Source organism: Vicugna pacos, chromosome 13 (genome assembly GCF_048564905.1).
Source record: "Vicugna pacos chromosome 13, VicPac4, whole genome shotgun sequence".
In the NCBI taxonomy this organism is placed as follows: Eukaryota; Metazoa; Chordata; class Mammalia; order Artiodactyla; family Camelidae; genus Vicugna; species Vicugna pacos.
Window position 1 is genome coordinate 43,502,454 of NC_132999.1, and position 21,933 is coordinate 43,524,386.

Sequence of the window (21,933 nt, forward strand, 5' to 3'; positions counted from 1 at the left end):
GCAAAGAGCCCCCTCCTCGCTGCTCGGGAGACATAAAGCAGGCCTTTCACTGTGGAGTTCTGGCCGCTCTGGTCGGTCCTTGGCAATCAGCGAAGCGGCGTCAGGAGGGGCGAGAAAGCCCCCGTGTAGGGGGTGGGGAGGGGGCCGGACGATTCTGAGGAAGCTCACCGGCCCGGGGCCACCGGGCTGGCTCCCCAGCTGCGGGATGAGCTCATACCGGGAAGCCTGAACAACTTGGGGTGGAGGAAGGAGACGGGCATCACGGAAGCTGGAAGATCGTGGCTCCAGGGGGCAAGTTCTTCTTGGGGAGAAAGGACAAGCGTCTACTCCTCCGGCCCTGTCCACCGCCTTACCCACTCGGGGTCGACAAACCCATAGCCCTTTCTGTGCTCTTCCCCGGAAATTCCCAGGCCCCACCGACCACAGACCATTGCCCCCCGGGCTCGAGGATACCAGAGCTCCGGCTTGCCAACGCCACTAAGCCCCTAGCGCAGCCTCTCCCGGGTGCCTCGGGCAAAGGGGTGGGTGCTCACCCGCTAGCGCCTTTCCGCCGCGGGACGTGCAGGCGGGGACCTCCTCCCAAGGCCCTGCCCCTCCGCGTCCCCCCAACCTCCGACCCCGCCATACCCCTCCTCCCCCCCAGCAGCGTCTGTTCTCTTCCGCCGAGAGTTTGGCGTAGACAGTGAAGGAGCCATCGTGACTGACGGAGAAGCCTAGGAGAGACCAGACTGAGACAGCGACTGAGTTGGGGTGGGGGATGGGGTGGGGACCGACTCTGAGTCCTTGGGGCCTGGCGGCAGCGGCGACTGGGAAGAGGTGGGGAGGGGCTCACGCCATTGGGAGAAACTCGTCTGGTTTGGGTCCATGGCTGGGAGGGGGAGGGTAAGGCAGAAGAAGCAGGGCCCAGTTATTTAATTTTGAGGATAAATTGTACAAGTTACTCTTGTACCGTCCTTCCACCAACCTCATCTACCCCCTCACCCCCCCCCCACCCAAGCGCACGCACGCTCTCCTCTCTCCATCCCGAGGTTTTGCCTTAGGATAGGGGAAGGACCTTACAGAGCCAAACCAATGAGCACCCCCACCCCCACCCCACCCTCCCTCCAGTTCTTAATCCTGGGTCTAAGCACACACATCCTACTCTTCGAATAGGGTAGGAGGCTACTGCCAATGGGGGCTAGTAAGCATCGCCCCCCGGCCCAGATTGCAAGTTCAAAGCCACCACCCAAGATCAGCTTGTAAGAGCCGTGACTTGGGGAACCGCGTCCTTCTTTGGTTACCTTTCCCGAGACAGTATTCCAATTTCCAAACGTGGAAGAGGCGTGTGTGTATGTGTGTGTGTGTGTGGGTGTGTGTGTGTGCACGCCTGTGAGTGCCTGTGTGTCAGTAACACTGTGTGTGTGCGAGCGTGTGTGTACAGGGGGGGTGTATTAATGGGTGATCTTATAAATGGAAACGAGAGGACTGAACTTAAAAGAAACTGGTCAATTGTAAAACAAACAGGAATAAACAACCCTTTAGATGTAATTTGTGGTTTGTCTGGAGGTGGAGGTGGCGCTGAAGAGGAACACCCACCCCCCCAATATTTTTTTCCTTTGCTGCGCCTCCACCCCCAGCATTTGGAGCGGCGAAGAAGCGGCTCCGGAGTGATTAATCCGGGGATAATTCAACCCCCCCGCCCCCCGGCGCGAACCCCGCGAAGCGGGATTGGAGCGAGTCATTTCCGAGAGCGCAGCGCGCCTCTCCCCGGCCGGGCGGACACTTGGTTCATTCCAGCCGCAGAAGCTCAGGGCTCCCGCGTACCGGGATTTTTTCCGAGCAGAAAAAGCTCCAGAGCTCTCCTGACCTCCTTTCTCCTCAGCGGCGAGCTGAGCCTCTCCCTCGGCGCTGCCGGCCGCGCCATGCCGCGCTCGCGGGGACGGGAGCAGGGGCGCTGCGGCTGCCCCGCGGGGAGGGCTCGCGGCAAAGCCGGGATTTCGGCGCTCGTGCCGGGCGCGGGGAGCCGCTGGGGCCGCCCGCCGCCGCCGCCAACGCCGCCGCCGCCGCCGCTGCTGCTGCTGCTGGGCTGGGGGCTTCTCAGCGCCTCGGCCGCCGCGGGTAAGTCCGGCTGCGCCGGGGAGCCGGCGGCCGCCGCGCGCCCCACCCGAGCCCGCTCATCTCCGACCCCGTCCCTGTCCCTTCCTCCGCCCTCCCCCTTAACCTCCCGCCCTCCCAAACGCCCACCCTCCTGTTCATCCTCGCCTCTGTCGCTCCCCATTCTCCCCTCACCCTCAACCGTCCTCACCGCCACCCTCACCACCAATGCTACCCCCAACCCCAGCCGCAACTTGGCGGGTTCCGGCCGGTGTGGGGGCCTGGGAGAGAGACATCCCCGCCCGGGGTTGCGGGGCGCCTGGACCGTGGCTTCAGTTTCTTCAGCCTCCCAGCCCCCAAGGCGCTAGGCTTTCCCCCGATAAACTTTCCTGGAGCCCTCCCCGCCTGCCAATCCTGGTTGGCACACCCGTCCTGGGTGCTGGAGAGGAATGGCGCGCCCCCTCCCCATTTCCGCGTCTGCAGGGTCTGCCCTTCCCTGCCCCCGCCCATTTTCTCCGGACTGAAGCCCCGCGCCCCCGTCAGAGCCGCCCGGAGACTGCGGCCGCCACCCCTCTCCCCAAGTGTCCTCCTCCCTCGGCGCTCTGGGCTAGGAGGGGGTAAGGTGGGTAGGGGTCCCGAGCACGCTGTGCCAGAGGACTCAGGTGGGGGCTGGAGGGTGCGGAGCGACCGGCAGGCAGGGGCGGGGGTTGTGCCCGGGGGCGGGGGAGGGAGTGTCGCCGCCAGGCTCCGCGCCGCCACATTCCCCTCGGTTCTCACTCCGCGCCAAAGTGCCCTTTCCCGCGCCCTGCTGCAGCCGAGCGCCGGGGCTGCGGCAGCGGCGGCGCGGACGGCGGGACTTGCTCCCGGCGACCGGGTCAGGGAGGGGGGCAGGCCCGGCGGGTGCGGGGAGTCCCGGAACTTCGCCGATGTCTGGCTGCAGCTTGCGGACTGAGAAGGCACGCGGACCTTCGAGAGAACCCAGTCCCCACTGGGGACCACTGGCCTTGTCTGGTGCCCTCCCACTTTATCCCCAGCACCTCTCTGAGACTCGGCTCTAGCCACAGCCTAGAAAGTTCCGCGTCCCCGGTTGGGGACGGGTCCAACGGGCGATGCCTGGGGCCGAATTTTCATTTAGCACGGAGGCTGACACCCACTAGGAGAGAAAACCCGTAACACCTGCTGCCCAAGCTTGGACTTAGGGCGCCTTTGGCCTGGAGTCGTGTTAGTTTTTAAAATTTACTTATTTATTTATTTAGTTTTTTTAAATCACTGTCTGAACGTTTGAAGGCTTGGCCTCAGCCCCTCAAAGACCTGGGCCCCCCTTTTGGAAAGTGCGACCCTTCCTTGGCGAGCTCTTAGGTTTGCTCTGGGCTCCAGGATATTGTGAGCCCGTCCCCGCAAATCGTGTCGCCAGCTGCTTGGCCTGAGATGTTAAGGTTGCTGGTCAAAAAGGGCGCCCTGAGCCAGCCCTAGCTCTCCCATCCTTGCTTGACCGGACTTTCTCAGGTTCTGCTAACAGTCATAGCCGCCGACACCCAGAGAGGGGCGCCCGCGGTGCGCGTGCCTCGGAGCTCAGGCCTCGCGCACACCCACACCCACTGGGTGGCTGCACTCTTAACGACGCCGCTGGTCACCCAGACTTGTCACATGGGCGATGGGGGTACCGCTGCTACCGGCTGTGAGGCCTCTCAGACATTTGTCCAGGTGTGGACCCTGCTGTGGCTTAGCAGACCTGAGATTGCCCCTAATACCATCCAACTGGTTTTCTGGCTAGATTTGTCCCTGCCCCCTGGGTATGTCATGCCCTCAGGGAAAGAAAAGGGCCGACTCACCAGAGCTTGCACACTGCTGGGCTGTGCTGGAATCCTGCCTTGTAGAGGTCCAAGGGCTTGAAGCTCTTTGGTCAGCAGAGAACTTGGGGCTGGGGATGCAGAGTGCCTTGGGGGAGGAGGTCCTTGCTCTCTGGCAGGCCTGCTCTGGCTTCCCTGCTCTGGCTTCCCATGCTTGCAGTGCATTTCTTTTTAAACCCTTCCCGCATGTAGATGTGCTGTTTGGCCTTGCAAGCAGCAGAGATTTGGAAACGGGCTTGGTGACAGATGACGGCAGGATTTGGCACATTTGAGGGGGAAGTACATTTATTTTGTGTTCTCCCCACACTGTTGACTTTAAGAGACACTCAGGACTGAGCCATCTCCCTTCCTTGGCCAGTGAAGACTGGATAAAATGAATATAGGATTTGAAAGGGGGAGCCTCCTCACCCCTTTCATCTGTGTCCCACCCCCAGCATCTCTAGAGAGACCTGCTCTCCCTTCTTCTGTTTCCCCTTGGCTTATAAACAACTTAATCTTTAATAGAAAACAGGCCAACCAGACTGCTTGGCCATATTGACCTTTTTGGCTACCATCCCATCTTTCTTTCTCTTTTACAAGTCAACTCTCTTCAAAGGGGTCTTCAACTTGCTTTATCTGCGACTATTCATGCCCTGCCTTTTGGCTTCTGTCCCCAGAACTGAAACTCTCTAGGAAAGATCATGGGTGACCACCCTAATTGCCAAAGCCACCTACTTTTTCTTTCTTATTCTTCCTTTATCTGTGACTGTGAACAATCTGGATTACTTCTTTCCAAATTTCTCTTTTTTGGGCTTCTGGGACACCGTGCTTGGCTGATTGTTCTCCTGCCTCTTGGCTGTTCCTTCCCAGTTTCTAATAGTAGCACTTACTCCCTCCTGAAAGTGTGGTTTCCTGCAGCTTTCCATTCCTTATGCTTTTCCTCATTTCCTTTCACCACTGTCTGGGTGAGCTCATCCAGGCCCATTTCTTCCACTTCCACACTCTGAAGCTTCCAGACAGATCTCTCCTGCCAAGATGCTTCTCCTGATATATGTCTGTTGGCTTCCCAGCCCACAGAAGCTCTGGATCTAAACAGCCCATATATCTGGCTGACTCTTGAATATCTTCACCTAGATGTTTCCCTTCCAAAGCAAACTCATTAGCTCCTCACCTAAACCTCCAGCATTCCCCACGTAGGCTGGTGTTACCTGCAGCCGCCCAGTTACCCAGCCAGGAACCTTAGGGTTGTCCTCAACTCCTTTCTTATCAAGTGGCCGTCAAGTTTTGTCAGTTTCATTCTCTTACTTGTTTTTAAGCCTCGCTACTTTTCTCTGGATTAAGAAGCTCTGAGCGTTGAGAAGGCTGTTACGCTCCCCGTTTCCTTAATAAGTCATTTAAAACAAAGGCAATAGTAAACTGTAAGTATAAGGAATTCCGACAAAGTTCTGATTTTTCCCATGCTAACCACTTCATTGCTTTCAAAAAAAGTCAAATACCAAATTCTTAAAAAAAAACCCAGCAAAAAAACCCCTCCTTTCTTTGCTTGTTTCTGGAGGTCTCTTACAAACAAGAGCACTGACCATCCCTAGTGTCTGATGACAGTACTGGTTGAATTGTATTCAAAGTAGTTATTTATTTGCCTCGCAGATTGAACCGTGAGCTTCCTGAAGGCAAGGACAGTGCTCTATTTCTTTTGGTATCTCCAGCACCCAGGTCAGGACCTGGCATAGAACTGGTGCCTGATAGATGGTGGTAAAATCAGCAGATGATTTATAAAATATTTTTTTTTCTTGGACAGTTTTCTAGGGACTGATAAATGTAAATCAAGGGTTTTGGGGATCAAGGAAGCCAGATGATTTGCCGAAGTAATAAGATGACAAAGGCACCTGATCCCCAGTTGTTTCCCCCACCCCTGCTCCAGGACCAAACGCCACAGACTGGTAAGATAGCATCTTAGGTTCTAGAACCAGTGCAGCAACAAGCCCTGCGTATACACCTGCCTCCACCAAGGAAAGGCACCAGCGTATGGACTTGAATTTCCGTTTTTCATCTACAGTTGAGCTGTGGGTTTATGGTTTTTTTTTTTTTTTTTTAAATTAGCTGACTACAGCAGAGTGTTGACCATATCTGGGGTGACTGTGTGGCTTTGTTGAAGGTGAGGCTAACGTGATGTGTAAGGGCCCTGGAGAACCAGATGGCTGGGGCTCGGCCACTACAAGGTTTGGGTGTGTGCAGGAGAGTCCAGCAGGTGGCTTCAGCGACACCACCTTGCCTCACGAGTCTTACCTGCTTCTGTTTCACACATCATTGTCACGCCAGCAGGATTAAGGGAATCTGATGACTCAGCAGAGTCAGATGTTCCTTGTTGGAAAACTAGCTGATCTTCAGACCTCTCCAAAGCTCAGGTTGCCCACCCACAAAAGGGACTACTCATCTCTGCATTTTGGGAAGGATTAGAAATCAGAAGTGCGACACGCCCAGAACATGCCTATTGAATGTGCCTATTAAGTGGAAGATGGGGCTGGATCAGGAACAAAGGACTGAGGCCAGGAGGTCTATGTGCCCTCACAACATTCCTCTCCACTCTCCCTGCTCAGAAAGCAGTCCGGGTTCCCAGGGGAGTAACACTAACAGCTGATGTGCGCTGAGTCCTCACCGTGTGCTGACACCGTCCCAAGCGCTTGCATGTATTAACTCAGTCCTCACAGCAACCCGGTGAGGCTAGCAATATTATTGTCCCTATTTTATACACAGAGAAGTAGGTTCAGAGAGGACATATAACTTAGCGACACAACCAGTCAGTGGCCACGCCAGGGACTGAAGCCAGGTCTGCCTGATCCTGAATCCTCTACTGGTAATCACATTGTTATCTGATTTCTAAGGAGATCCAGCTGGTGCTACAGTCCTGGACTCTTTATTTGCCCCCAGGCTGCCTGTCTCAGTCCCGCTTTTCCCGTTGGACTGCCCCCGTCACTTCTGCTGTGCTGCTTTTGTGCCCTTGAGGCCTGGATCCCAAACCTCTACCTCTTCAAGCAGCCGTGGTCCATCTGTCTCCCCCACAGCTCTTGGGGGGTGACTGCAAAATCATCCTGGATTTGCTTCGAGTCCTAAACACCCATCTCAGCTGAATTCTGCTGTGGGCTTTCACAACTCCCCAGGGTGGCAAACTCCTCCTGTTGTAAAACTCATCAGGTTGTATGGGAATGCTGAATGAGACAATGCCCGCCTTTATTCCCTAAGGCTCTATGAACTCAGGCGAGCAGAGTGGTCCGGATCACAGCACATAGCAGACACTCAATAAACACCTGTTGAAAGGATCAGGCAGGTTCTTGGAGCCCCAGGCTCCCTTCCTCTCTGACTGCCCTCTTGGGCATTCCCAAGGCAAGGGGCTTGGAGGAGAGGGTAGTGGTGAAGGGGCATCCCCCAGGTGGGAGGCATATGACCAGGTCCTTCTGCATATGACTAATAATAGCTCTCCTTTACTGAGTGCTGGCTGAGTGCTTTATAGACGTGACCATTCAATTCTCACAACAATGCAAGCACTATGATGTCATATTTGAAAAGACTGAGGCTCAGAAATTAAGCCTTTGGCCAAGGTTATAGAGAAGCTAGGAGAGAAGGAGGGATTGAATCTCGGGGCTACCTGATTCTAGGGCCTATCCTTTTAATTCATGAAAAACGTTGGCATTCGGGGTGTGTTAGATGCTGCCTCTACTACTGCGGCTACTCCTACTGCCCACTTGCCTTCTGCAGCAGCCGGTTATAAGAAGAAAAGCTCTAATTCTGTGTCACTCTAGGATGCCACCATATGCATCAGCAGGAGTCTTTCCTCTTTGCTCCTCCCACTGAAAAGAAAACACGACCCCTTAGAACCTGGCCAACTCACCCACTCATCAGCCCTTATCTGTGCTCCTCTTCCTAGAGGGGTAAACAGGGAGGGCCCTCTAGCTCCCTCTAGAGGTGGGAGTATGTCACTGACACTGCCTGTCTTGGGTTTCACTCTGAGTGGGCTATGGCCTCCAAGCCCTCCTCTCTGCCTGCTGCAGAGATTTTCCACGACAGCAGGGGAACATCTGGGTGAACCTGCAAATGGAGGATTGTTTCAGAGTTTTCCACCTCACAGAGACACTGTCTCAGGATTCACTGGCTTTGAATAGAACTTGGCTTTCCCTTGGACCCACAGTAGGCTCTGCAGTGTGGGAGTTTCTCAACTTGAAAATGATGGTTTGGTTCTTAGAGCTCTTTCCTGGCTCTTGTATATTAAGAGAAGCATGAAACTCATATTTATTTTCTTTCTGGATTCTTGGGAGCTCAACCCCCTGGCCTACCTTTTCATAACCTACCTTTAAAGATGAGACTATGTTTGTTTGTTTTTTTTCTCCTGTCCCACCCAAATACACACTTAGCTCTTAGATCTTTGGGGCCCTTTGGCTTTCTTGTGTAGTTTCACATGACATGAAAAGTGGTCATGCCCTAGATACAATCACAAATGAGAACTTTGGCCAAGCAGGGGATGAGAGAGGAGGGGATGAAATGGAAGATGATGGGGTGGGATGGGAGAAATAGGATAATACGAGGTGGATTGAGATCAAGTAGGAAGGAGTGAGTTGGGGTGGGATCAAAAGTGGATTGGGACGTATTGGGATGGGATAGATAGAATGAATTGGGATGGACTAAGGTGGGTAGAGGATTGAAATGGAATAGGACTGAGTAAAATATGCTTGGAGGTGGGATTGAGAAGGTAAGATCTAGAGTATTCAGGGGACTGACTAGGATAGGATGGACTGGAGTGGGGTAGGAATGAGTCAGATGGACTGGGATGGGATGGGATGGGATGGGATGGGATGGGGCGAGTTGGGTTGGGGTGGAATGGCAATTGGGACATGGTGGAGTGGAGGTGAATGTGTTGTGGTGGGATGGGGTGAGAAGGGAGTAAGTCAAGATGTATGGGGGTGGCTTGGCTTGGGTGGGTGAATTGGGATGGGGTGCTGGGAGATGTGGTGGGATTATACAGCCAGTTGAGTGGGCTCCATGAGGAGATGGGAAATGAAAAAGGGCACCAGAAATAAGTTAACCTGCTTTACATTATTGTAGCTCCTGCATCTTCCTCCAGTTCCTTATTTGCCTGAACTGTGAAATTCCCTGCAGGTGGGTAGCCCTTGGTCCCTGCCTTGGTGTAGATCCTAAAATACTGGCAACTCCACTCTCCTGCTGTTAAGGGTCATTCTTCAGGGAGAAATTAGAAGTCCTGTGTAGCCACCACCATGAACCCTATCAGAGAAGTATGCCAGGCACATGCCAGGAGCCCCAGTGCATCCCGTGACAAGCCCAGCATCAGAGAAGGGCACTGTGCCCAGCCTAGAGCTGGTGGGATGCCTGTGCCCACAGAAAGCAAAGCTCTGGGTGGTGGAGGGATTCACCTCTGTGGCCCCCTCTTTGGAGGAGTCTCCCCACTGGAAACTGCCCTTCCCTTTCTACCTATTTGGTTCTGTATTGTGGGAAGGTTTTAAACTGAATTGATCTCTAAGGAGATGTCAATCCTACCCTTGAAAATCATCGTTATGAGGAACTCTTATGATGCTAAAAATAATGTATGTATAGTTAAAACTACTGAGAGTAACAGGATAACTCTTAAAATTTATTTGAGAATCTCCCATGTGGTCTGGAGCAGAAAATAAGAGCTCATATTGCGGCACAAATAGCCCTCCTTCCTCCCTGCCCATGTCCCATTTATACTCAGTTAAGTGCAATTATCATCCAGAAACCTCAAAAAATTGTGTGTCCATCTTCTTGGTTTTCAAATGGGAAATAGAATAAGGTCCATTATTAAGGAGCTCCATCTATTTATTGATTGAAAGTAAGCAAGTGTGACAGTGGTGAGTTAAAAGGGAGATAGCAGAGACTTTGGAATTGAGACCATTTGAGGTACAAGTGTATTATCAGAGACTGCGCAGACATTTTCTGCAGGATGATTGATGGTCCTTTCAGAGATGAGCAAGTGTGGTAGGGTTGACTCAGGCCCCTGGAGGTTCGTCTGTGGGTTGCTGCCTGACTCCCCACCCCAGCCTGAATCTTACTTACCACCTACTGACCCTCACTGCTCCCTCCATTGTCATGTCAGGGGTGGGAGTCAAGGATGGAGAAAGGCTGAGAGATTGGGTGAGGCTCGGTGATGATATGTGGGTGTCTGGCACGTTACTTGGCAATAAGAATGAGGTGAAAGTTTAATGATTCATTTTCAATCCATGGTAAAATTTTCCTGGCTTGAAAACTGCCACCTCCAGGCTGGCATCCCTCCTCCCAGGGACCTGTGTAGCCCTCTTTCCTGGCCCTTGTCATTGGTGCAGTCCTAGAAGGGCTGACCCACAGCAGATCCATGGCTGGAAGGAAAATGTTCTGATACATTTGATCTATGTCTTGAAATTTGACCTGAGAGTCAGGAAACTAGTCCTCCAGCCTTGGTCGTGCCTCTTCATCTCATTTCAACTTCCTGGGCCTGCATTTCTTTCCCTGTAAAATGGGGATAATAATACCCACCTTGTCTATGTAATGCTGGACTTGGAAGCTCTTTAATCAACAAGACAAAAAGGATCCAGAGATTTTAGGATAGGTCACTTGTCTAAGCCCCATCCAATGGGAGATCCTGCCCAGTGGCCAGGCTGGCTTGACACTCTAGGGATGCAAATCTCCTCACTTCTGTAGACAGCCTGCCTGGCTAGGCTTCAGGGCGTAGGGGTAGTAGTGGGTGAGGGAGGATGGACTGGCTGAGCTTCCTGGCCCTGATCCATTCTTACCCTCCAAGTGGCTGATCCTGAGAACTTGAAAGGAAGAATACAGACAATTCCCATTTACCACCCATCAGACGTCTACTGCAGCCTCCCCTCTCCCCGCCCACCCACCCGGGGCAGCATCACTGAGTCCAGTCTCGGGGAGCTGACTGCTGGGACTTCACTTTCACTAACACATCCATCCAGGGGACAAGATTTGCCCTGAGGCCTTTTAACTCTAGTAAGATGAAAACTCCTTGTGTTCGAGGACCACTGGGACTCACATCTCGTGTGTCGGTTTGTTCCAGGCAACATGGAGAGAGGAAAATATTACAAGGATAGTTTTCCCCGTCATGTGGAAGACACTGTCGGGTATTTTTCGTTTTCTGCTTTTTTTTTTTTTTTGAGCATTGCACTTTATGATCATCTGTCTACAAAAGGCTCCTCTCTTTATTTTATTTGAAAACTCTTCTTCCCTTTATCCCCAACCCCAGGATTGTTATTGCCTTCCCCATCAGTAGCCACTCTAATATTATATGTATCTTGAAATATGCATGGATCTTTATAAAATATGTAGGGTTGTTTTGTGTGCCTATGTGAATTTACATAAAGGATAGTAAACTATAAATTTCATCTAATTTCTTGCTTTATTTATTTAGCACTAAGATTTAAGAGATCTAGCCCTGCTCCTTGTCGGTGTCTAGTCCTGCGTTGCATTGAGTTGTGCATCCATCACATTCTGTGAATCCCCTCCCCTGGGAATAGACCCCTGGCTTGTCTGGAGCTCCTCCTGGCTACCCATGAAGTTCTGAAGAACATCCTTGTTCATGCTGTCTTGGGACCCTGCGTGAGAATAACTCTGGGCTATACAAATGGAGGATTGGGATCCCTGGGTTAATGCTGATTTTGCAGTTCTACCATAATGTTTTCCAGAAAGGTTGAGCTAGGGCTCATTTCCACTAAGAGTGCACGAGAGTTTCTGTCTCCCCATGTCATTCATCACCAGTATCTTATATTGTCCACCTTTCTAATTTTGCCATTCTGATAAGTTTAAGGTGCCATCTCATTGTTTTGTTTTATTTTGTGTTTCTCTGATTACTGATAAGTTTGAATATCTCTTGTATGCTTGTTAGCTGTTTGAGCTTCTCATTTTGTGAATTGCTTATTCATATTCTTCGCTCTTTTTGGACGGATAGGTAATTAGGTTTGTTTGTTTGTTTGTTTATTTAATGGAGGTGCTGGGGATTGAACCCAGCACCTCATGCATGCTACGCATGTGCTCTGCCACTGAGCTATACCCGTCCCTCTTCTTTGCCTATTTTAAAGTTGGACTTCCTGTCTTAATTTAGAAAAATTTGAGGTCGATTTGTTGAAGTTCCTCTTATATTCCAGATATTGCCCTCAGTCAGTTTTAGAGGTTACAAAGAATGTCTCCCAATCTTTCATCTGTCTGTTTTGTTTATGATGTCTTTCTTTGGACAGAAATGCTTCATTTTGATGTTGTCAGATCCATCAACGTTCTGTGGAAGGCAGAAATCAGGACATATGGGAGTACTGATGAGCTAAGGAGGAGGGTGGGTCCCCAGGCCCACCGGGGTTCTCCCTCCTACAGGACTGGCTCTCCGTATGGAGGACTTTGAGGAGTCCCAGAGTCTTCCTGTCCATATGGGCTCCCAAATCCTATAGGATGTCTTTCTTCTGGCTCATGGCCCTGTGTTTTCAGAAGGTACCAGTTAAAGTACAAATTAATTACTTGATAGGTGCCACATTTAGAGACTGTGAGGGATTTCTCAGTCCTTTTGCAGGCACCTATGGAGAGTCTGTGCTGGGTCTGAGCTCCCAGATGCACTGGGGACCATAGACAAGCTTCAGAGATGAGGGTATGTAAGAGAGGCAACTACCTGCATGTTCATAGCAGCATTATTCACGAAATCCAAAAGGTGGAAATATCCAACTGTCTATTGACGGATAAGAGGATAAACAAAATGTGGCATCTATATACAGTAGAATATTATTCAACCTTAAAAAGGAAGGCGATCCTACATTCTACAACATGGATGAACCTTGAAGATGTTGTAAGTGAAATAAGCCAGTCATAAAAGGATAAATATTGTATGATTCCACTTATAGGATGTACATAGAGTAGTCAAATCCATAGAGACAGAAAGTAGAATGGTGGTTTCTGGGGCTGGGGGTGTTGAGGGGAATGGGGAGTTTTTGTTTAATGAATAGAGTTTCAGTTGTGCAAGATGAAAAGAGTTCTGGAGATGGATGCTGGTGATGGTTGCACAACAATGTGAATGATCTTAACGCCAATGAACTGTATACTTAAATATAGTAACTGTTATGTTATTTATACTTTGCCATGATTAGAAAGAAAGAGGGGTAACTGTCCAGCCTCAAGGGGTCAGGGAGGGCTCCTAGAGCAAGTGATGTTTAGGTTGAGACTTGTGGGGTAGATAGCAGCGAGCAGGGGGAAGTAGTCCTACAATGGAAACGTATCTACACAGACTCTTGGTTGAGTGGAAGCAAGTCATGTTCAAGGTCTGGGAGAAGTTCAGTATGATGAAGGTCTGCTATCTGAATAAAGACAATGAGGAGTCTGGAGGGTTTGGAGCAGGAGTGTGGCCCGATCGGCTGGGTTGGTGGGTGCAGGTCTCTGAAGGGACAAGGTGACACTGAGGGCAGGGTGTGTATGAGGGCCCTGCTGGGGAAGGCAGATCTGGGTGTGGGTGCTTGGAGCCCATGGAGAGAGGTCAGCCAGAAGGAGACGAAGGCATCCTCTTCCTTCCTCGTTTTTCCTACCCCGTCGCCTGCCTTCCCAGAGAGGGTGAAACATCTGATAGAACTGTCAAAGATCCCTGAAACCCCCGCCACACATCGGGATTGTAAGTCACACTTCTGTTAATCCTGCCTCAGTAAGAACATCCTACAGCTTTCTTCAAGGAAGGAAATAAAAATAGTTAATCTACCTGCTTGGGGATGACTCCACAAGCCATTCCAACATATCTTCTGGTGGGGAGACCTGCTTTATTCTGTCTGGTCCAGGTGCCCCTCAACATTTTGGTCATTCTACCTCCTCCGTTTTGCTCTCTTCTCCTTTCCCAGCCTCTCCATCTATCTCCCATCCCTGTCATCTTCTGCTCCCTCCTTGTGCTGTTACTTCCTCGGTACCAGGACTCTTCACTCCCCACCCCCAGCCTCACCATCAGTTTGAGCCTCTTCCTGAGCTTTGACCCTGTTGCCTCCACCCCTTCCTCACCTAGGACCTACCCTCTCTATGGCCTTTCCATTAACCAGGCCTCAGCCCAGCAGCTGTGTGAATCAGGAGAATGTTCAAGGCATTCAGCTACTCCCATCTTAGGGCCAGTGGTCTGGGTCATTGCAACATTCACTGAGCACCTAGCGCAGGGGCCCTGGCCTGAGGGTCAGGGATACAAATACCATGTAGAACCAAGTGCCTCCCCAAGGACAGTTATATGGGAACTCGAAGGGAGTAGCAGAGGGGGAGGGGTGGCAGGGCAGGCTTCAGTCCAAGAGTGAGTAGGCACCCTTTGGAGGCAGGTAACGTGTGGGTAGGAGGCCCCACGCAGAGGGAGTGGCCTGGGCCAAGGCTTAAGGCAGAGAGCTGTGTTTGGGGGATGTCAAGTTTGCATCTCCCTGCATCTGGATCATCATCTTGGAAGCTGGAGTTTGTCCTAAATTTAGGAAACACTCAGACCCCATGCTGAGAGCTGCACATTCCCCTCCCTAAACCTTGTGACACCCCTAAGAAGGTGATCGTTTTGCGGGTGAGAAAACTGAGATTTAAGGAGATTGAGTTACTCACTCAAGACCATACAGCCAGGGAGGGAGAGAGTCTGGATTTAAACCTAGTCTGATTCCAGAGCCCACAGCCTTAACCTGCTCTATACCCAGGTTTCTCGGTTATAAATATAGATTCCTGGGTCCTCCCCTGGTCTTCTGGGTCTGAGTGTCAAGGAGCAGAGTATGGAGGCTGCATCTCTAACAAGTTCGTGTTATTATAATGATTCACGGTAGGTCTGTCCAGGAACCTCTTAGGCACCCAGGTCTGAGATGGACCTTCAACCATCCACTCCTCTGCTCACCTTGTGATGACCCTGGTCTTGACCTTGCCCAAGAATCAACAGATGAAGGGCTTCCTGCTCCCCTTCCCTGCTCCTTTCCTCTCAGCCTTGCCCTGGTGGAGCTGGGACCTCAGAGGTGACCAGATTAGTGCTGTTGAGATTAGGCCGCCCCCAGAGGAGAGTGGGGAAATGTACTAGCCCCACGGGCCCACATTCACATCCCTAAACTGCTCAGCACACTTAACAGAAGGCCCGTGGGTCAGGGTGGGCCTGACAGCTTGGAGCTCCTGATTCACCACGTCCTTCCACCAACCTCTGATTTGATAGGTGAGAAAGCAAGGCACTCAGGGGAGTCTTATCCTCACTCTCTTGTGTCCTAACTCCTATTATTCCAGATTTAATACTCAAAGAGCAGACACAAAGCACTGAAATGCCGTTTTTGTGGGACCTGTTCGTAGGAGGCAGCTGGCATCTTAGGACTGAGGCAGGGTGGGAGGCTGAGGCGTGTCTGCCCAGCGGGGTCAGGAGAGACTGGGGAGGAAGTCCCCAAGGGTGGGGCCAGGGACTTCAAGTTTGGTCCTGGCTGGAGCAGGACCCAGCCGCCAGGGGAGGCACCCTAGCCCAGTGGAGGGACACTTAGGGAGTCTGTGGTCTCTGTGCGGAGCCAGGGACTCTGCAGGCAACAGAGGCCAAGGGCCGGTTATGCAAATAGGGATGTTCAGACAGGAAGTACGAGACCCTGGGAGTCCAGGAGGAGGGGGTCATGCATGCATTCATTCATTTGGCCAAGGGTTTCTTGGGTTTCAGAAAATGAGGTAAAAGGACTATTAAATAAGTGCCCTGGGAGAAAAAGATTTCGTGATCAGATGAATTTGGGAAACACTAGGCCCATGGTTTCCAGTGTGTGGCCCAAGGTCTTGCTAGGAAGCTTCTTAGAAATGCAGCTTTGCAGCTCTGTCCATAAAGGTCAATGTTTGCCTGGCTCTGAGCGCACAGCTCTCCTACCCCTTTGTCCACGTAAATCCATGCCCCACTGACAAGATTTTGGGTTCTTTTATGCACCTCCCCTGTCCTCAGCCCCTAGGACAGTACCTGGAGGGTGGCAGATGCTCAGTCAATATTTAGTGAGTAAACGAATGCTCATCAGGTGGTCGTCAGGAACAGTTCAACTCCCTGGAAGCCACTTTCTGAGCAGCAGAGAGACAGTGCAGATTTCCTTTCTGTTTTCTGTTGCTGTGCCAGATGATGGTAGATTTCCCAGGGTGAAGGATTGCCGAGAGGTGGGGGCAAGGGGGCGGTGGACATTTTTGATGGAGAGCAATGGGATAGCTGCTCTGGGTCAACCTGTGTTTCAGGAAGATCCTGATGTTGCTGAATCTTTGAGTTGGAAGACATTGTTTAAATTCAATATTTTGAGAAGTGTTAGCCATTAACACCTTAGTTTAAAAAAATGAGCTGATTTGTCTGGAGACATTAGGGTCAGATAGGGTGGTAAAGGGTAGATTTGGGTATATCTGGACCTACCCAATGTCCCCAGGCCTCAGATCTTGAACCCAGAAGTTAATCTGACTCAACCTTGCTCCTTTTTTTCTCTTGATTCAGCTCTTGCTGGCCTCTCCCCTTCAGCTCAGTCCCTGGTGTATCCATCCTGCCCCTGCCTCTGGGCCACTCTGAACCACAGGCTCTATCTTGGGACTGTTCTCATCTCTGGGGCAGCCTCACCCACTTATTCTCCCGAACAACCTTGTTTCCTACATCCCAGGAGAATTGACATTAAGGCTGCATGAACCCTGCTGCTGACTTTGAGTAGGAAAGCTCTGAGGATGCCATGCCCTGCGCTACCCAGGAACACTGTGGCCGTAATTGCATCCTGGCTCCTCATTTCTCTAACCCCTCCCCCTATTTCCTTTCCATTAGCCCAGAAACACACTTTGTTTTCAACTTAAAAACACACTAAACAACACCCCTTCCTTGGCTCTGCACCTGCTTTTGGCTGTCACTCCGTCTCTCTCCTTCTTTCCCGGTCCTGCTTCCTGAGAGAATGTCTGCCAGTGCATTTCTCAGCTCCCGTCATGTCATCTGGCTTCCACACTCCCCACTCTGGGGGAAGTGCTCCAGCCCAGGGCGCCATGCAACTTCCTGTTTCCCAAATCCAAGCCTCTCTCTTGGCTTCTAGACCTTTCTCAGTCTGGCCGCAGCCTGTCTGTTGCCCTTCCGTCTGTCCTGTCGCCTCTTCAGCATCTGACACTGACCTCACTCCCTCCCATTTAAAACTGGCTGTCCTATTGGTGTTTCCAGGTCTTCGGCTTTAGCTGACTTCTCTTTTTATTCTACATTCATTTCTCCCTGTGGCTTTATCCTGCTGTCGAAATGCTGAAGAATCCCCACATTTAGGTGAAGACTTTGCCTCTGAACTCCAGATCCACACACCACCCAGATGGTCCATGGCCCCACACTCAGCAGGCCGTGTACTGAATTCTTCCTTTCTGTTGTCACCTCTATCACATCCCTTGACCCCAGCAATCTGACCATCTCATATTCTTTTGTGACCCATCTCCGTGCATCTTCCTAAGCCAGAAATCTGGGAATCATCCTTGAGTTCCAGCCCTACGCACTCCCTTTCACTCATCAAATCTTGTGGATTCCACCTCCCAAATAGCTCCCCAGCCTTCCTTCATCCTCACTGGTGCTGCTGGGGCTCGGGCCCCACCCTTTGCTCCTGGACACGTGGGACCCAGCATTCTGGCAACAGCAGTGGCAACGGCATGGTCTGCCACATCCATTCTTGTCTTCCTCTAGTTGGTGGCACATAGTTGGGTCAGAGAGGTAAAGAGAGTGGCTTTACTCTCTGGATGGAAGGGGCAGGACAGAGACTGGTGAGAAGCTGGCAGCCCTTGAAGAAGCAGCAAAGACTCAGGCTTTTGGGATGAGGGAGGCTTGGAAGGAGTTTAAGCTGATGTGCCAAGGACACCTGTCCCTAGCACCCCCTCCCTTCTGGGGTTCTGACTGATGGGATATAAGGACAGGGAGTGCTAGTTGAGAGGAAGGGAAAGTCCTGATTCATTTATTAATAGCTGGGCATGTGTCTGATACCCCTCAAAGCACAAGCCTTTGATCCACCATGCTGGAGAGCGTGGCTCAAGTCTGAGCCCCGAGGTGCTTCCATTGTGAGGGTAAATCTTGGCAACTGAGCATGCAGGGTCATCTGCAGAATTAGGACTGAGACAGGGTCTGCAGAGTACACACAGTGCCCCCCTCTGGGCCAGCTCTCAGCATGAGAATGACGGGCCCGATCCACCTGCTGGTTTTAGGTAGGACGGGGGCATCTGGTGGGCATGCTTTGACTTTCAGTTCAGTGCCCCCGCCTGCTGGTAAAACAGGGCCTGACGAGGGGTGAGGAAGGACAGGGCAAGGGGCAAAACTGCCTTCCGAGCCCTCCTTAGCAGAGGGGAAGGGAGACGCCCCCTCCTCTGTGTGCTGAGACCTCCGAGGTGGGGGGAAGGGGCCAAGGCCCCTAAATGTCTCCCTCCCTCAACACAGCCCAACTGTGTCATGACTGGGGATGCTCCCCCATTTTCCGAGTTCCTCCCGAGAAACGTGTATTTCAAGGCACCGTTTCCACCAGACTGCATTTATCAAAAGGGGTGTGGATTCTTTTCCCTATTTTTTATTCCTAAAATACCTCCGTAACTGCCAGTTGTTTCAGTCTGTTGGCCCTGATCCACCCTCTCCCCCTACTTCCCACCCACCCGGAAACAGATACGGGAGACTGTGTCAATGGGCCAGAACAGGTTCACTGCAGAGCCGGGCCTCCTTCAGATCTGCCCCTAGAGTAAGGAGCCCATGGAAAGCCAAGCCCCTCCCTTCTACCTTTCAGCCCTCTGTTTCAGGACCCTAGCCCCCTTCCCACCTTCTTGCGGCCCTGGCCTGCCTTTATTTCCCACCTGTTGTCTGAGTTGAGGTCGTGAAATGTTCACTCGCCTAACTTGGGTGATTCTGATCTTCAGCCCTAGGAAAAAGCATCTTGGGAATTCGCTCGAATTCCCTTTATCTAAGGTTGAGACTATACCCATCCACTCTGCCAAACCCACCTCATTGCACTTCCCCTTCCCTGCCTAGGGGCTAAGTTTCTCATGCAGCAAGCAGAAGGGCTGGGGAAGCTAATGTCTCTTAATTGTCAAGCCTGTGGGGCCCCCAGAGGCCCGCCACTCCATCCCACCAATCAGAATGGACAAAGGGCAGTGTGACCTCAGCTGATTGGGATGAGATCCAGCCCAGAGCAGACACTTGGCATTTATTTGCCTGTGCATTTTGATCGTGGGTAAATGCAGTTTCTGTTAGGCTCTTTGAAGTATTGAAAATAGCTCACAAACTCTCATTACTGCCTTTGAAGACCCGTAGGGATCTGGGAACCCCTGGCAGGGCACGCTGATCTTGTCCGATTCCCCCTCAGTCCCCTCTCCGCCACACCTTTCTTTCCTTGTCAAGTTTGGAACGAAATGAGTGAAGAACACAAGAGGAGTCAAATGGAGAGATCAAGATGTCAGCTCATTACTGGTAGAGCTGATTAGAGAATGTGGCTTTGGATATTGGCTTGTTAATACATCACTCCTGAATAGGAGAAATTTACCCACCCATTCAAGGGGACAAGGAGACAACCTGGGGCCTCCCTGACAGGGGCCAGGCCTGCTGAACTAAGTTTAGGGAGGTGCAAGGTGGGTGGGGCTCAGCTGAGTTTGCCAGGTTCTCCCCGCAAACTCACTAGTTAGACAGGTCGCTCCCCTCCAGCGTGGAGAAGTACGTGTGCTACGGTACTTTGTCCCTTGGGGCATAGAGTGGGAACTCTCTCCCCTCTATGGAGACAGGGTGGGGCGAGCATGTGCTCTCCTACCTGGCCATGGTGGATCTGGGCCAGAGCAGGGCAGCATCCCCTGCATCTGAGGGGAGCTGGGGCAGGTGTGACTTGTCCCACCCACCACCCTCCCACCCAGGAGAGGTGGTCAGAGCCCCGCCTACCTAGGGTGCAGCCATAGATGCTAGCCATCCTTGGAGATTTCTCCAAGCCCTTACCCAGACTGAGATGAGATGTTGACTGAGACATTGATCGTCTGTCCTGCTTATCTCTGTGACATATTTAAATAAGAAAATAAATTGTTCATTTTTCTTTTCCCTTCATTGTCCCCTGGAAGAGTAGACAGAGAATGTGCTTCATCCAAGTGAATTGTTAGGAAATGGGATTGCTGTTTAAAATGCATCTGCTCTGGAGTCAGACCTGATTCTCCTTGGTTAACTCCTTGATAGAAACTGATGTCCGATTAGGGCCGGGCACCAGACATTTGCTTTGCAGATGAACGACCAAAATTGAGTGGAAAATAGGTCCAAAGCAAGAGAAGCAGGTGGGGGGTGACGAGGAAAGTTACTAGCATAACAGTAGCAATGCCAAGACTTCTTCCTTCTTTCCTCCCCTCTCCTTCCTTCCTTCTTGCTTTTTCCCTTCCTTCCACTCATCCAGCCATCCGTGCATCCATTCAGTTTCATGTTGAGCTCCCACTTTGTGCTGGATTCTGTGTGGGGTTCTGGGATCTAGAGGTGATGACATATATGGTGTCTGTACCTTCATCCCCACCCCCTCAGCTTTCATTCTTTCTAATGTATCACCACTGGGGTGGGCAGAATAACCAAATGGAACTTAAATGCAGTGTAATGAGTATCACAGTAGAGTCTAGCACGGGACTGGGATGGGGGTTATGAGAGCACAGAGGAAGGGCAGAAATCCAACCAGGGGCCACCAGGGATGACTTCCTGGGTGTACTTTGAAGGTAGAGCCAGCAGGGTCCAGTGGGAGTCAGTCTGGGGAAGACAGAAAAGAGGAAACGGTGGCTTCTTTAGCTGGTGGCTGTGTTGGTAAAGGGCTGAGGATGCTTCTCGGGGGTGAACGTGTGTTTCCTGAGGAGGGTGCCTGCGAGATTCTGATTCTGTGTTGGGCACATCTCTGTACCCAGTCACTGGGCCACAAACCCCCACTGAGATAGCTTGTGTAGTTATTCCCATTTCATAGAACCAGAAGCTGAGGTTTGGAGGAATGAAATGACTTGCCCAAAAGTCATATAGTAGAGGATGGAGCTGGGACTGCTGCTGCCACACATCACCACCCATGTGGGGTCTCTTGGATGTTTCTCCAGCTATTTCCACCACAGCACACAACCCGGTACCTCTGGAGAGGGTTCAGCACTGACATTCATCACAAACTGTTTTTTTTAAATAATAATGATGATAACATTGTCTTCACATCTGCAGTTCCTACTGTGAGCCACGGTGCCAAGCATTTTGTATGTACCATCTAATTTAAGTCTAACCACAAACTTGTAAGATAGACAGCATTAATTCCCCCATTTTGCAGATGGGCAAACCGAGGCTTGGTGATGTTACTAATGGCTCAAGGTCACACATAGTTGGTAAATGTTGGAGCTAAATTAGACCCTAGGACTCATGACCCCAAAGCTCATGGTGCCGAGCAGCACATTATTTACTTCCTTTTGTACCATTTCACACAAGAATGGAAGGAAGGGGCCATTCTCATCTTGTATCACCTCCTGCACATTTTCCAAGCCTCAGTTTCCTCATCTGTATAAAGGGGACAGTCATCCCTGCCTGCCTTGAACAAGGATGGTAGCAGGTTTACCAGGGCCTTGTGAAGGCCAGATTTCACTGGGCCCATAAGGCGCTTATAGTTGAAATTCAGGGCTCTCGTCTCCAGAGGGCTGGGTGTCTGGGAAGAGACTGAGAGGTCAGAAAGGAGCCATTTGTGGACCTTGGCTCCAGGAACGAGTTGTCTGATCTGATCATTCAAATCCATCACTTCTTGGATGTGCACAGATGTGGAAGTTTACCACTGTCTTTGGAGGCAGACGGGGTGACTGGGACAGGATGACTCCTGTCTCTTCCCCGAAGGCCACACGGCAAGAGGAAGGTGCAGAGTATCTGCTCGGGGACACTTTAGAGCTCACATTGATGGGCCTAGCTCTGTGCAGTGCTGCCGAGGTGGACAGATGTTGTTCCCACCTGGAGGAGCTCACGTTGCCATGGGGAGGCACACATGGAGCACCAGTGTGACACCCAGGAACCCGGCAGTCATCCCTGAAGCTTCCCTTTCTCCTTTCTTCACCTCACTGTCAA

The 21,933-nt window shown here is 51.5% G+C and overlaps 1 protein-coding gene across 1 annotated transcript in view; it reads left to right on the forward strand.

Annotated features, from left to right (window-relative positions):
- Positions 1 to 1,793: 1,793 nt before the first annotated feature.
- CSMD2 (CUB and Sushi multiple domains 2) overlaps positions 1,794 to 21,933 on the forward strand; it is a 576,739-nt gene continuing 556,599 nt past the window's right edge. Inside the window, exon 1 of the mRNA XM_072974827.1 lies at positions 1,794 to 2,097. Within this exon, the coding sequence (XP_072830928.1) occupies positions 1,902 to 2,097 (196 nt within the window). The 5' untranslated portion in view covers positions 1,794 to 1,901. The remainder of the gene's footprint in view (positions 2,098 to 21,933) is intronic.